General features: G+C 33.5%; 1 protein-coding gene across 1 annotated transcript in view; it reads right to left on the bottom strand.

The window, feature by feature from the left end:
- LOC128554965 (serine/arginine repetitive matrix protein 2-like) overlaps window positions 1-16,581 on the bottom strand; it is a 28,708-nt gene extending 12,127 nt beyond the window's left edge. The window contains exons 1-11 of the mRNA XM_053536305.1: window positions 16,357-16,581; window positions 14,783-14,902; window positions 14,317-14,411; window positions 13,657-13,748; window positions 12,304-12,404; window positions 11,847-12,031; window positions 11,515-11,563; window positions 7,154-7,219; window positions 5,313-5,420; window positions 4,575-4,653; window positions 3,111-3,227 (exon numbers count right to left, since the gene is read on the bottom strand). Coding sequence (XP_053392280.1) covers window positions 3,111-3,227; window positions 4,575-4,653; window positions 5,313-5,420; window positions 7,154-7,219; window positions 11,515-11,563; window positions 11,847-12,031; window positions 12,304-12,404; window positions 13,657-13,748; window positions 14,317-14,411; window positions 14,783-14,902; window positions 16,357-16,581 — 1,237 coding nt within the window. The remainder of the gene's footprint in view (window positions 1-3,110; window positions 3,228-4,574; window positions 4,654-5,312; window positions 5,421-7,153; window positions 7,220-11,514; window positions 11,564-11,846; window positions 12,032-12,303; window positions 12,405-13,656; window positions 13,749-14,316; window positions 14,412-14,782; window positions 14,903-16,356) is intronic.
- Window positions 16,582-17,046: the final 465 nt, after the last annotated feature.

The following is a 17,046-nucleotide window of genomic DNA, read 5'->3' as shown; positions in this document are numbered from 1 at the left end:
CTTGATGTACAGGTCTGCTTATGATGGTGAACAAGTATTCCAAGTTTCAAAGCAATAGCTTTGATAGTTTAGAGAAAAGTTGACCTAAACATAAAACTTAACCAAGAAATCTGATATTTCTAAGTACAAAAGGGCCATAAATCTTGCAAAAAGCAAGATGGAGTTATGTTTCTTGCTATACAGGGTCAGCTTATGATGGTGAACAAGTATTCCAAGTTTCAAAGCAATAGCTTTGATAGTTTAGGAGAAAAGCTGACCTAAACATAAAACTTAACCAGGCAACGCCGACGCCGACGCCGACAACCGCTCAAGTGATGACAATAACTCATCATTTTTTTTCAAAAAATCAGATGAGCTAAAAAGAGATCTGCCAAATAAAAACAAGAGCACTGCAATGCAGAGCAATATACACAAAGCAAAGTCATATATGACCTTTGACCCTTAAGTGTGACCTTGACCTTGAAGCGAGTCATCCGGAACATGCGCTCTGCACAGCATTACAATGTGGTGAACATTTCTGCCAAGTTTCTTTGAAATCCTTCCAGCAGTTCAAGAGTTACAGAGCGAACACGAAACAAACTGATATGACATTTGACCCCTAAGTGTGACCTTGACCTTGAAGCAAGTCATCCGGAACATGCGCTCTGCACGTCGTCTTGGTGTGGTGAACATTTGTGTCAAGTTTCTTTGAAATCCTTCAAGGGGTTCAAGAGTTACAGAGCGGACACGAAACAAACTGATATGACCTTTGACTCCTAAGTGTGACCTTGACCTTGAAGCGACATCCAAAACATGCGCTCTGCACATCGTCTCGGTGTGGTGAACATTTGTGTAAAGTTTCCTTGAAATCCTTCAAGGGGTTCAAGAGTTACAGAGCGGACACGAAATTGCTAACGGACAGACGGAGGGACGGACAGACAGACAGACAGATGGACACCAGCGTCATAACATAATACGTCCCTTCGGGCGTATAAAAAAATTTAAAATGCAAATATCCAAGTAGCTGATTGTTTACTTTTTCCGACATCTACAAAAATAATCATTCATAGATTTAAAACACTGATCAACACTTTGTCAAAATCTGAAATATTTCATTCTTACTTTGTTTCTGTTTGTTTATAAACTATTTAAACTTCATTTCATTAATCACCTGACGAAGCTGGAATCAAATGGAACACATTAGTATAACTAAAACAGTTTCAGATGAGCATTCAATACAAGCAAAGTGATCTTGACCTTATTAAAATACATAAGGAAACTTCAAACACACAGAAGACAATCCTTTTTCTACAACAACAGCTGATCCTAAAACATGGTTAACACAATGAACAAACATTCTCATCACATTTAAAGATAAAAACTATGTCAAAAAATACATTTCTTTTTTAAACAAAATGTATTAATTACATTAAAAACAACAACCTAGGACAACAAAAAGTTAACCTAAGTAGAATGTTAACATCAAATGCATGGTGAACTTCTGAGTTGGTAATGGCAGAAAAAAAACAACAAGCATGTATTTTAAGCATGGCTAAACTCAAAACACTGAACCTATAACCTGATCTGAGAACTTCTCAAAAAGAAATATGACCAATACTGGTAAATACATTCAAAATTTAACATTTTTGAGGCAATAAACAGTGCCCCACAAAAGTATGAGGACAAAAAAGAAATAAATATTTTTTTCATAAAAATATGTATGCCTGAAATTTGCAAACTTTTGAAACAAGAGTAAGACTTTTATAGCAGAAACAGATAATTTATAAAGAAACAACATGACTCTTAAAGAGTTTCACTTAATGAGTTGCAAAGAAGGAACAAATTTCATATATTTTTGTGGTTATTTTCTACTTGCAAAAACATGTCCTAAGCCTTTTGGAGGGCATTATATATTCCAACAAGACACACTTTATTAAAATCAACCTCTGCAACTTTAAAAAACAAAACTTTAAACATATCCCTAAGCATTACATACATGTCAATATATAGTTCCAAACAGCCTGGTTCTAATTTTGTTATGAAAATGGTATGTTAAGAAGCTTTTTTCTTAACCCACTAGTATCCAAACACTTACAATGACTAACTGATTTTCCTGCTCCCATATATTAATGTGATATAATTATGGATAATGATTCTTGATAACGTGTAGATATTGGATCCAATAATATCAGAAGCCATTCAAATATAGCCAACGTCCAAACACATATGTTAGTACTGACATGTCAAACAATTATTCACACATTGACATTTTATTTCCAACACCCAATAGTATATACAGAACATACACAGATAATAATACTTAATTTATTATCATGATATGGGAGACTGTTTAAAATTTCATGTTTTATTTAATGGCATATAACACCACTATATTTTAAAAACTGAAACTGTAAGCTATAGAAAAATAAAAATAGATTTAGAAAAATCCTTGAAATGTCATAGGGTTAATGTAGGACCAAATATGAAGATTTTTGTCTTTATAAAAGTTTAACATAAATTGGTAAGTGCTCCCAATTTCCACAAACAGTGAAACACCGATAGCTCTAGGTCGCATTGGCATGAGCTAAATATTAGATTTAGTTATCGAGCAATCCAAAATTAATATAGAAAATATAAGACAAATTGCTGAGGATAACGTGGATACTTGAGCCATTGATGCCCGAGCTAACAGTGTTCCACTGCAAATAATACAAATTTTGTTTCTAAGTAATAAGCATTATAGAGAATTCTGCACCTATAGTTCACAATTACATATAATAGGGTAGAGTCACTGTATCCGGCTTTCTTCATAAATACTGTTTTGGTTATTTTTAGATGTTTGCCAAATTCAAAAGTTGTTTTTCTACACTGTTCATCAATTTTAGAGAAAAAAACACATCATGCTTAAATAAAAGTCATACTGCTGTCAAGTTTTAACAAGCATGCTGTCGACAGCTGAACATTCATGCTGTCAAGGACCAAACAGCAAGCTAACTTTGTAACTTTACCCTGTATTGTAACTTTCCGCTGATTATGTTTAGGCGTGTAGGACCTGGGAGCTGGTATTTTACTCCCAGTACACATCTTGTTATTGGTTATTCGCTCTACTATTATGACAGTGGTCTGTTTACCGGATCGTTCCAGAGTTTTCGGAGTTGACAATTTAATCGGTTTTCCTTCAGGAATTGGACTCTTTGGCAAGTCAAAGTTAGACCAGCAGCGGCGCAGAGTTTTAGGTGTTCTAGGGCCTACAGTTAGCAATATGATCATAATAAAGCAAACTATAAAGTGAACTAAAACTGAAGTAGAAACCGATTATACTTTAAACAAATAGAAAAAAATTGCCAAGCCAAAGCACCTCCTGTCAAGCTGTTCCGTCTAAATCAGTGTAAAGATTTTTGCTATGTTCAATATCAGCTATACAGCTACTCCAAACTCTATTTCCTTAGACACACATGAGTAATATTAGGGCCATTGTTGACTGTAAAGTTTGTTTCAATACAAAGTGGTCAAAAATTGTTTTATCTCTTTTATATTTTCCCAGAAAAGTTATTTTCCAAAAACAGTTTCAAGCTTTAATCTTCGAAAACTTCTCTCCTGCACACTTCATACACTCTTCTTACCTCTATACTCAATATTTATAACATGTTTTGAAAAGCTTGTAATAGTACTTTTTGTATGCATCTGAGCATTACCAATGGCAGATCATCCATGTCAACATATCTCAATCCATACAAACCTTTTCAACCCCACCCAGCACCACTACAACTCTACTCAACATCTGGCTGTGGTTGCCACGGCAACATTTACATAGCTTGGATCCTGCGCAATACATTTTCTGGCTCTACTCTCCATTAGAGTTACATCTTGTGACACTGACTAGCTGCTTGTGGTAGTGTGCAAATGCATACGAAAGCACACTGGTTTGTAATAAAATCTTGCAGGGAAATGCTTGCAAGTAGTATTTTGGCTACCTCTATTATTTCAGTATGTCATAAATAATGTATTATTTATATATAAAAAACTTAAGGCATGCTTCCTAATCCCAGTCTATGTCACTACATAAATAAATCTGAAATACTTCAATTTAATGCAGGATTATAGCTTTTATCTACAAATTAAAAATAAATATATAATGTATATTCGTTAAAAACTCTATTTGGCCACACCCCATGCCAATTAAATCCATGCTTTGAAATAAGTGGTTTTATTCCAAGGTGCAATACCTCAGAAATATCAAGGAAATATCTACCTATTATCTATGCAAACATGATCCATGTCCGTCCAATCTTTTACTGTGAACATCACTTTTGATCATTTTTTTCCAACAAATTTTAGTTCTAACAGAGCAGCAACATATTGAGTCAACCTTTCAGTTGAATATGGTTGAATGCATTACTGCTCACCTTTCGGTCAGGAAACTACCTCAGTGACAAGTTTCAGGTTTAATATTAAACTTAAATTACTGATCAAAGGAAGAACTGTCAATCAATTTATCAGTGAACAAATGAACAAACAATTATTCTCATCTCACCGACAAGCAGAGATACTGACAAAAAAAAGAGAATAATCAGATACTGTAATAAGGTACATACTCGGTGGGGGGTCTGGCTGCTCTCTCAGATGTAACGCCAGGTTTGTTGGTGAATTATCATCACTCCCTGAATGTTCACCCTGAAAACATACCACGTTTTTTTTTTTATAAAAAGATGCTCCTAATCTAAGAAGTTAATATTTCTGTGATTTTCATATCATATTGAAAAAAAAAGCATGCACTAAGAAAGACTATAGTACTTAAAAACTCTCTTCTAAGTTTCACTTATTATTTGCTTTTAAATAAGACCATAAAATTCATTTAGTGTGACATTTTGATATTTTAAATCCTCTCATTTTTTTTTTTTTTTTAATAAAATTTATGAAAAATTCAGTGTCAATATTTCACATTCACGGGAAAATGTCACATTACATATACAAGCAATGTTTATCAAGAATGAAATATAAGAAATAGAACATTTTTTTTTTGTTTGGTTTTAAATCACAGCAACATAATCCAGATCTTCCAGGTGACTTTCCATCTTTAATGGAGGAGGGAGATGTGCCCTTCCATGCATTATTTCAAGCACAGGTGCCAGCAAATGACTTTCCTAATGGATAACGTAAGGTTCCAACCAACACAGGTGAAGGATGGAACAGAAACATTTTCATTTAAAGAAACTCTTTCCTAAATTGTTCAAAAGCCTTGAATTTATTAACTCTTTTCCACATTAATTATTACTTTGAGGCTGAAACAACAGATACTACAAAATAAATATTCCTATGTCTTTAGTGACTACCTGAATGAGAGTAGGAGTGCTGTCAAGCTGTGGGGAAGTGGGAGAGGTGTGGGGTTCAGAGAATGGGTCATCTCCATCTGTCTCTGGGCTCTCCTGCTTCCAACCCATCTGAAAAAGGAGGGAAGATATAAGGAAATGTGCAGCATAGACATTGTGGGTTATATAAAAGCTTGTACAATATCTGAAATAATTTTCATCACCTGATTCCCATGAATTCTGAGCAACTAAATTTAAATTTTGATATGTAAATGAAACCATTCTACAAACTTTATGAGAAAATGATTTTTTTTTTTTTTTGACAAACACAAAAATGAAAAACCTGCTATTCACTCTATATGTATATGATAATGACATGATATACTAAACAGAATAATCTTTTATATGAAATACTGGAATATATCAGTGAAATGTTTCGCTTGTTTGGAATAACAGTTTAAAGGTGGTCAATCACATTTGAGGAACATTTTCTGACATTTTTCAGTATTTATATATTCTGTTAGAGATTTATTTAAGGAACAAAAAGACCCATTACATAAAGTTAGATCCCTATTGGAAATGTATGATTTATTACTTCATAAGAAATTTTGTAATTATCTCCCTTTAATACAAAAGTGTTTAAAAAGTGGATTATTTCTTTTAATTTCAATATAATTTCTAGTTTTACATTTGCATTTGATATATATTGGAATATTACAACTACCTGAAACAAATAGCAAGTTTTGAAACAAAGTGTAGCTTTGGAATTGATTTATTTTAAATCTATCTGGGTTGCGCAACCAAGACAGACAAAGGGAGGTAATAATAATTTTATAAACTTGCACTTTTAATAAATTTGGTAAAATATGTTCTTGTCAATGCAAATCTTTTACAACTCTAATACAGTAGTGCTTATATTCATAACATTCCTTAGGCAATTTATGTTTATTAAATTTATACTTATGCTAAAATAATTTTATCTTGGTTGGGCAACCAGGATAGGAAAATCATAGTTTAAAAAATCTTCCAGTGAAAATCTGATGTGTATTAAGAACTTGATAAACACAAATAAGTGTAACTTATCAGTTGGTAAAGTTTTTTAAAAATCTGAAAGTTGACCAAAATCTGATTAACCACCTTTAATATGACATGAATTAATAATCTGAAATTCTTTGCCAGGTCTACTGCCAAACCTGCATTAAGCCTCCTGCCAAGGGAACAACACAATCTGGCTGCTCAAGGCAGGTTGCTGTACGAGACAAAATTAATTTCAAACTAAAGGTAAAATTTGGGAAGTTAGCTGTCATAGCATAATTATTCACATTACAATGCACAGGTGAAAACAAGTGTACTTTGATTAAAAGCACTGAAAACAAAGATACTTCCCTAGAACAGCAAATATGATTATTCGACAGCAGTCAAGGAAGAGCCATAATTTGTCAAGACTTACATAACCAAGTTATTTCATTACAATTTATTTCAAACTTAAATTTTATTATGGCAATATGAATCATTACAAGAAAACATGACCGAGTTTTCTGTCAAACAAGGACAATAACCTGAATTAATTTCAAACAAAATTTCTCTTTTTACTCTGATATGTAAGTACATTTGATGAGCAGCAACAGTGAAAGATATTTCGATCTTACACAAAAACAAAGAGTCACCCCCTAAATATTCACAGATGAAACACAGCAAAACTGCTCAGTATATAGAAATAGTTTCAATGACTCAGTTTACCACTTCAGCAAAAATGAGACCAAAGCCATAAAGAATGACCACTAATAAAGGACCGTATTTCTGCATGATTAATCATGGACATTTTAATACAAGGGATTCTTTTCAGCACAGCATAATATACTTACAGCCATGAGCATTTTCCTGCTCTCATCCAGGTTTCTTGCCATATCATCCTTCCTTCTCTGTACAGACTGTATAAACACACAAAATATCATAAATTAACTTTTATATTATTTGGATATATCTTAAATGGCATTAACGCCAGTCCTGTCAAATAAAGAAATATTGTCAAAACAGAAACTGACTTTCAGAAATATTCCAGTCAATAAGTGGATAAAAAATTAATTTTTTTCCCATCTTCATTGGAGCTATTTTTAACAACAGATTATTTCTTATTGTGACAATCTGTATGCAATACTAACTTGACCCATCCTCAAATTTGTTACCCCATATTCCATTTTCCTTTCTTGAACTTTACTATTCTTTCTGAAGTAAGATGATAAGATCTTGATGCTTAAGTTCTTGATTGAACAAAAAGCCTCATTTTTTTGCAATTTCAAACATTGTGAAACATCAGTTACTACAGTCTGTGATTCTAACAACCTGTCTGCTTCATTTAATTAACTGTGCTCTGTTATAGTATAAATTTACCATTTATCTATTTTGTGAAAAAAAAAATGTATGAATATCACTTCAATAGTTAAACCTATCCTTAAACATAAATCTGAAAAGAGACAGCCTCATTCAGAAACATATCACAGCAACAACTTTCTCTCATTTTGAATTTGAAAGCTTTTATACGATCTCATTACTGATGCTGTTTCTTTTCCTTTGACCATAAACAGAGAATATACATAATCCAAATAATCTGTAGGTTTTCATCATATCCCAAACAAAGTTCTACACCAAAGCAGATGGTAAGGTAAATATTACATACAAGCATAAATATGGGGTAAAAAATCTTGTCATTACTGAAAGACCACAATGAAAATAGAATTCTTTACAAAATTCTGGGTAAGTAAAAAGCAGTTAGAAGTTAGTAAGAACTGAAAACAAAAGGGTCATGGTGACCCTATATCGCTCACCTTGGAAGCATCAAGATAAATATTCTGACCAAGTTTCATGAAGATAGGGTCGTTAATGTGGCCTCTACAGTGTTAACAAGTTTTTCCTTTGATTTCAGTGGTGACCTGATTTCAGTGGTGACCTAGTTTTTGACCCCACATGACCCAGTTTCCAACTTGGCCTAGGAATTATCAAGATAAACACTCTGACCAAGTTTCATGAAGATAGGTTCATAAATGTGGCCTCAAGAGTGTTAACAAGCTTTTCCTTTGATCTGACCTGGTGACCTAGTTTTTGACCCCACATGACCCAGTTTCTAACCTGACCTAGAGATCATCAAGATAAACATTCTAAGCAAGTTTTATCAAAGCATAAAGGAAACCTGTACGTGGCTGGAAGGGCCAAAATAGAAAATTTTGCCCCTTTCAGGAGCAGTAACTCTAGAACCCATGAAGGAATCTATCCGGTTTTCGAAAGGAACCGAGATCTTATTTTGGCCCTTTCAGGGATCAATCAGAGGCTGTAACTGCGGAACCTATGACTGGATTTGACAGATTCAACATGGAATCCAAGATCTATTGATTTTAAAGATATTTTGGAAGTTCAGATCGAACCATAAATGAAGTCTCTATATGGCTCCAAAAGCCAATGGCCCTTTAAGGGGCCATAACTCTGGAACCCATGATGGGATCTGGCCAGTTTTTGAAAGGACAATATAAGTTGTGTGCAAGTTTGATTAAAATCAATTGCAAAATGTGGTCTCTATCGTGTTCACAAGACAAAATAGCAAATTTTGGCCCTTTAAGGGGCCATAACTCTGGAATACATGATGGGATCTGGCCAGTTTTCAAAAGCAACTGAGATATTATGCCAATACAAGTTGTGTGCAAGTTTCATGAAAATTGATTGCAAAATGTAGTCTCTATACTGTTCGCTAGAAATTGTGGACAAACAGACGACGGATAATCACAAGAGCTCACCTTGTCACTACGTGACAGGTGAGCTAAAAACAACAATTTTGAAAGTTGTAACATTGTTACTTAAATATTTCTTCCCATTTTACTGAAATGTGTATTGGTGAAAACAGATGAAAGAGTAAAAGTGAAACAGTGAAACTTTCAAACAGGATAAAAATACAAATGTACATACACTTTGCTCTTTTGGCTAATGAATAAAATTAAATAAATTAAGCTTAGTGATGGGTAAACAAATACAGACATGTATAATTGCCTTAAGAATGGACAGTCATCTGTAAACAAGTAAAGCTTTCAAGAAAAATGTGACAGGCAAACAGTTACTATCTTATTTCCATTTTATTCAACACAGACACTCCAGTCAAAGAGCAGAGCAAATTCTGTCAGAAATATTTGAGCAATGAATTGTCTTATGTGAAATTTCTATGTTTTTGTGACAAAAGCTTTGTATGACTGAGGTTTAATGTAACAGAGCAATAAATGTGTATGATGGGAACAACACCTGGATGTCCAAGTACATGTACTGTATGATTAAGTCTAACAAAACTTCAATAATTATTTGATCCTCTACTAAAATTATCTATTCCAAATATACATAAAAGCAGGGATTTCAACAAAACTAGGCTCATAATAAATGTTAGCATATCTTAACTAAAAAGATGCATATGCCTGCAAAGCCTAATAAACAGCCATTATATGTTTTCTTTCTTATAAATTTCTACACTGCCAGGGCATTGCACCAACTTAAATAACTAGTAAAACCTATCATAACATTTGAAAATAACAAAAACTGTAAAATTATTGTTGGGCATTCAAAAAGTATGTACCAGTTGCCATTTGCGGAGAAGACCTCTTAGCTGCAATGAACAACATGTTGACTATGAAATACCAAATATCTGAGAGTCATTTAAATAATGCAAATTGTTTCTACCCTTCATAACTATTGCATGTTCCTTACAATGGACATCAGGGTGTTACTTTATTTAAAAGTGTGAGCTTATACATGTCATGTTCCTTAAATTAGACATTAACCTTTACCCTGCTAAATTTCTAAAATAGACTAGTCCATCATTCAATTTGGATAATACCATTTATTTTTTGAAGGGGTGTTCACTGAAAATTTACTGACTGAACAGCGAACAGTGCAGAATCACTTGCCCCCAGCAGGCTAAAGGTTAAAAACATACTAAGACCCATTTGTAAAACACATACGCTCCCCAAACCCATGATAGCCTTAAGAGGCAACTGAGTATGTTATTCTGTATGCCGTGATCCTGACCTTTGACCAAATGACTAAAATACAGAAGTCTTCTACTGACTACATGCAACCATCCCATAAAGATTGACATTCATATGCCCAATCTTTCTCTCAATCACGAAATTGATAAATGTAGGCTATATCATTTTTTAAATATTCAACAGAAACCATTTTCAGTCTAAAGTTCACTGTAACATTGACCTTTTACTTAAAGATACCCAATACAACTGGGGTCATCTTCTGACCACAGGCAATCATCCTATGAAGTTTGATGATAGTTGGCAAAAACATTCTTGTAACTTAGCAGAAACCGATACCAGTCTGAGTTGACCTTTGATCTACTCGTCCCCAAAACAATAGGGTCATCCTGTTTGACGACTGCAAGCCAAAGCATCCTTTAATTACCAAGTTGAAAGGATGTATTGTACTTTTCAGGTCAGTTACTTAGACCTTTGACTTTCTGACCTCCATAACATGACCACAGGCAACCATCCGGTGAACTTTGTGCATTGTGACACCAAGCATTCTCTACTTATTGATCGGAAAGCTAATGGTCTTCAAGGCAACAGACCAACTGACCAACAGACAATGAGCAAAGCAATATACTCCTTCTAATTTCAAGGGGGCATAAAAAGTCTATTGAACACATAGTATGTACCTAACAACATATATTGATCGCGCTCAAATATATGTTCAATACGTGGCATATTATTGTTTATCTAAAATTTCCCTGACTTTTTTTACATCCTTTTATATACTTAGTGTATTCTAATCTTGAAGCAAGAGCACCGCAATGCGGGAAGGTATGACCTTTGACCCCTAAGTTTGACCTCGACATTGAAGCCAGCCATCCGATACAAACACTTTGCATGTCACCTCGATGTGGTGAACATTTGTGTCAATAGTTACAGAGCAGACATGAAACTGCTGACGGACGGACAGACACTAGCGTCATAACATAATAGGCTCTGTTCAGTAATAACATGGCCTTGCCAAACCAGTAACAAAGTAAATACAGACTTTTAAACACAATGATAGGAAGCAGTGCAGTACAATATCAAAGCATGCATAAACAGCACTTCTTGCTTCTGCTTATTTTCACAGTGATTTTTAATTACTACAAATATAAATACATAAAATCCACCAAGAACATGATATAGAGATAAAATCAAAACCCTTGTCTACTTACATCGAACCAGTTATCCTGTCTCTGTATGTTGCCATATGGTCCCATATTCCTGAAACAGTGAATGCAATGTTTTAACAGTCTTAAACTAACTTTGTGTTTTTTGTAAGATTTACAGTTTTTCAATTATATAAATAATATAAAATAAGGCTTTCTCATTAAAGCACACAAAAAAAAGAACACCTGAGTCACAGTGAATATTCCCTAGAATGTAATGCTATATATAACTCTGACTTGATGCAGAGAAGACAACTCTGTATTTCTTAAGTACCATTTATGGAAGAGTTAAGAATCAGACACAAAGTATCATGTCTGGTACTAAACAGTGCATCTACCTTAAATTGGCTGCCTGTGATTTAGACAGGAATCTTGCTGACAGACTCTGACGAGAATTAATGGCCCCTGTTGCCTGGTTAGTTGCCATCTCTTCTTCTAATGTATCCAGTCCCTTCACAAACTTATCTGTCGGTAATCCAGGTGTGAAACTCAGGTTCTCAAAAGTGTCTTTCAAGAATTTCTCCTGTGAGTGTTGATCAATATTGTATTTCATGTGAACATATTGGTGACAGAAGTATAGTTATCATTCAAAGGTTACTCCAGAAATGAACTATATACTTTCATAATTACAAATTCTGAGAGCTTTGATTTTCTTCCTTTCAAAATCATTAAAACAGCTAACATTTAAAACTAACTTCAAAGAAATCCTTTAAAAAGCTGACAATTTAACTGACAGTGTATAAATAAAATTAAACGAAGGAAAACTGAGAGACTGATATAAAACTGAATGCATACTCTGTTCTGTGATTTCGGGACGTCATCCATTGGTGTACCTGGCATGGAATCATCCTCATCTTCAACGTCCTCCAGAGATACCGGATCAGTTGACTCAGAATCTATAAATAGCAATATGTTTCATCTACTGTTCACAACACTTATATAAAATGTACCAGAAAATTTCCAATAATATTTCACACCATGATAAAGAATTACTTTATGATTCTGTCACAATCTTCAACCAGGAATTTCGATCATTTAAATATTAAAAACTAATTTACATCATATTCTAATCAATTAATTATCACTACCACACAAAAACTTCTATAGGGAGTTAGATATCATCAATTAAATGTGTTGCGAGAGGTTAAAATCAATACTCAGTTGTTTAACGCTGTATGACAATGTTACCTTAGGCCACAACAAACTCATTAATAGTTCTTCAGAAAATTTCATAAGAAAAAAAAATGCAATTTCATTTAAATTTTTCTCTATCTAAATTTTTGAGAGGCGGTTACATTTTTCATGAAGTGAGCAGGTTATTTTTCTATAGTTATTTCACAATGATAATATTTATTCATTCATCTTGATCAGACTGTAGTATGCTTAAAGAAACGACTATGGAATGCAAATTCCACAGAGTACACTTTTCGCTTCTGCTGAAATATGGAGATTATTCCTTTACAACAAATATTTTCTAACCAAAAGTGTCATTTTGTCATATGTAAGAGCATTGATTCTGCTCTTTCTGACTGAACCTCTTGTCAAACCTTCCAGTGCAGAACTTCAACAATGCAAAGCTTCAAGTGCTCAAAATGCATACTCTCTTGGACATATACAACAGAATCTAAACATGGCACTTCAACAAGTCAATGCATGTAATGTTACTCTTACTGGTGAAATCTTTAATATTCAGGTGCTTTTATTCTTTCCTAATAAATATTTTCGCTATGTTTCATTGTTACTTCAACTGAGCTCTAAACACAGCTCCAGGTATGTCAGCATACTGACAAAATTTGAAAGTTTTTTGTTGTTTTTTTTCTACTTTTAAATCCATGTTAATCATTTTTGCCATAAGAAGTTTTGACATTCTGCAGTGTACTTATTTTTCCAGATCTCTGTATTTTGTACCTCTTAAGTAACATGTTTATCTACAGTGTTCACTTCAGAATCTGTAACATGGAAACATTTCACTTCTGAGTACTGTGTTCATGATTAGAAAGAAGTCTAAATTAGTGTGTCCTGATATTCGTCTATTTTATCAGAAATAGCTTCAACCCTAGTAGGCATCACATTTTCAACATTTGGTTTCAGCTATCAGTGTCTAAAACACATATACTGAAAATTTTACAGTTTTTGACATGGCCTTACCAGCATCTGGGTTACTGTTCATTGATATTGAATGTTTCAGCTGTCTTGGGGGACGGTCTACACTCAATCCTGCATCAAACACCTGGTAAGAACTGAAATATCAGAAAATGTGAAGATATCTGGTATTTAGATTTGTTGATTAATATTACAGTACAGCTTTAAATTGATCCTACACATTAAAGTTTATTGTGTAAAATATTATTCTGTGTTAAATGTACCATAAACTAGAGTCCATGAAACAGTCAAATGGAGACAAAAGTTATGTGACTATCTCTCAATTTCTATAACTTTCTCACCATGTCAGGGAGTGTATCTAAGTTCTAGTTAGCCTTCAATCATCCACAAGAAAAAAATGCTTCAGCCTGCTGGCAACAAGTGATTTTGCCTTTGCGACCAGTGCAGACCAAGATCAGCTTGCACATTTGTGCAGGCTGATCATGGTCTGCACTGTTCGCTATTCAGTCAGTAAAGGTTTCAGTCAACACCCCTTTGAACAGTAAATGGTACTGCCAAAACTGAATGATGGACCAGTCCATTTTAGAAATTTAGCAGGGTAAAGGTTAATATCTACCAGAAGCACTGTAGAAATTTTCCAATCAGAAATTTGCAAAATTTATTTTCAATATTATAGTTAAATGATAAGAAACTTGCAACATTTACCTTGGTAGTGTGTCTGAGCCGTCACTCTCCGACGGCGGGTAGTAAATGATCTGAGTCTTATCCTGCTCATTGTCGTCTGCATCAAAATTGTACAACTGAAATTTACAGTCATTCAATATCACAAAATATAAACTTTAACCCAATAAATTATCAACATCGATTTGTGTAGTTGTTGATGCATATCATATTCACTGTAATGGTATAATTATATAGTACTTAATTCACCTTGAATATACACTGGGGAAATTATAAAACAAAGTCACATATAATTTTGAATTCACAGAAATTGTTAAAGTATTTTCATATCCAATAATACTATTAGAAAAGTATATATACAGAAAAGTGAAAAAAAGACACTGAACATCTTGTGAAAATACAAATTCATCCAATTTGACCTTTACAGGTATTTGTTATAGTGCAGTTTTTATATTTCCCCTACAATTTTGCGCTGTAAAATGTAACTTACATCATCCCATGTTACATCTGATTTCTCCTGAGTGTCCTGTTTCACAAATGTTTTTGACGACACAGGCAGAAAATCATCATCATCATCGTCATTCATGTCGTCATATATCACAGGCATATTCTGTAAAATAAAATAAATGTTTGTGAACTTATATCAAGATAAATATTGGTTAATGTAATTAATTAACTGCTTTGAAAGTATCCCTAAAGGCAATATACATATTTTAGGCTGTGTATAGATACCAGAAGTACACTGTGAAATCAGATAATTTTGCGAGTATAAAATTTTGTGCTTTTAGCCAATAAAAACTATCTTGTTGGACTCTGAATTGTGGATTTTTAATTTTACAGAGAAAATAAATGTGAGGACTGCTAGCCATGATATTTTTATCTGTAAGTTTGTTTTTTTTAAATGATGATATAAATCTTGAATACTGACATACTTCTGACTTTTATCACGGATGTTTTCAACAACTTCAATATCTGAACCAACCCATTATTAAAGGACCAAATAACTTGTGCTTCAAAGCGTCCTTTCATTAAAGGATACAAGTTATTATAATCAAACAATGTAGGAACTGCGTCTCTGAGGATTTCTATAGATTGTCAATATTTAACTATGAAATTTCAGCATTATTCTTCCAATCTACCTTACATCACACAGACTTATCGCTTATCCTTGTGGATAATTCTTGGTTAAACAGAAGCTTGAATAACACAGTGTACATGAGATTAAAGGATGATTCCTGCCTGTCACTTACGGGGGTCATAAAATGTGAAATATGGCTTTTTAATATACATATCATTTGAAAGTGATCAATATTTCAATATCAAAACCAGATAATACTGGTCATCCAAATATCTTAGATAAATTTCATTTTCAAAAGTTTAAGCTGCAATAAACAGGAGAAAGCTTAAAGTTTCTTATAAATGACAACCATGTTTGCTTTTATCTGACTGATGTTAAAATACATACTTAACATAACAAAATGCTTTGATCACCTGCCACGAATTTAAACCTTCTAGGAAAATAAGTCTGCACTTTTTATTCAAACAGGATGAGTTCAGTAGCTATTTAGCTGTAGTAAACATTTAAGACAAAGAGTACCTTGTTGTAACAGTATGTAAGTACGTAAAATAGGCTAAGGTAATGGAAATCAATCCGAACTTCCATCTCTTTTACTGACCTTGTATTTTTTGCTCAAACATTGAGAAAAAATTACATATTTCATACAATACATTTGAGACAATATTCAAATACTTTTCATGGACATTAAAGTACTTTCTTCAATTTTTCAAGGAATTCTTTTTCTTCAAAACATGTCTTGAAATAATAGTAAAATGCACACAAGATTCAAAATGTTAACCAGGCAATGGTGCAAAGAACAACATTATCAACTCTTTACATTTGTGTTGCTGTGACTTTTCTGATCACTTTCCCCATTTATAATATTTTGTGAAATTAAGAACACAACTACTTGCTTTCACCAACTTTAAATGCCTTTTGCCTTTCTACTGTTTAATACAGTAGAACCTCCGATACAGCAAAATGTTGCAACTGTATTAAGTACTTACCGTTGGTGTTGTGGAAGGTCTATTCAGCACCATTGTCTCTCTTCTCATATCTGCCACCTGACTGGTCGAGAACTCTCCCTGGTACGAGATTCGTCGCCGATCTAAAAAATCCAAGAAATCATCACTATAAAATCCACTGTCATAATACATGTCACAATAGTAACCACTTGTACCGTAGTACGGTCTGTAATTATAGTGACTGGTGTATGGTCTGTAGAATGACATGATTCAAGAAATATCAACTTCAGCAGCACTAAATCGAAATGAAAATCTCACTTCACAATACTGTCACATTTCTATAGAGATGCATGCTCTAACTGATATAACATTTCTCCAAGTGTTCTGTTCAGTAAGATCTAAAGTTTTCTTCCATCTAACAACCATACACTCCTGAGTAATCAAACTAACTAATCAGTTTTCCCAATGACAACTTCAGAACAGCAATAATTGTCACTGTATTCAGCATTCAAATAAAATGCTATACTTGGGAAAGATTTTATTGTCCATGTTTTACTACACTGTCCATGTTTTATTACATTGTCCATGTTTTATACATTATATTCCTTAACTCAACTGTGATCACAGATCTACATCAACAGTTTCTATTATTGCCTGTCAGGCCTTCATTTTCATTACAAAATCAATACCAAACAAAAGTTTCACTGGAAGTAAGATGTCACATTTGTTTGA

This window comes from Mercenaria mercenaria, unplaced genomic scaffold (genome assembly GCF_021730395.1).
Source record: "Mercenaria mercenaria strain notata unplaced genomic scaffold, MADL_Memer_1 contig_904, whole genome shotgun sequence".
In the NCBI taxonomy this organism is placed as follows: domain Eukaryota; kingdom Metazoa; phylum Mollusca; class Bivalvia; order Venerida; family Veneridae; genus Mercenaria; species Mercenaria mercenaria.
The sequence above is the reverse complement of the archived record's forward strand: the minus strand, read 5'-3'. Positions and strand labels throughout refer to the sequence as shown.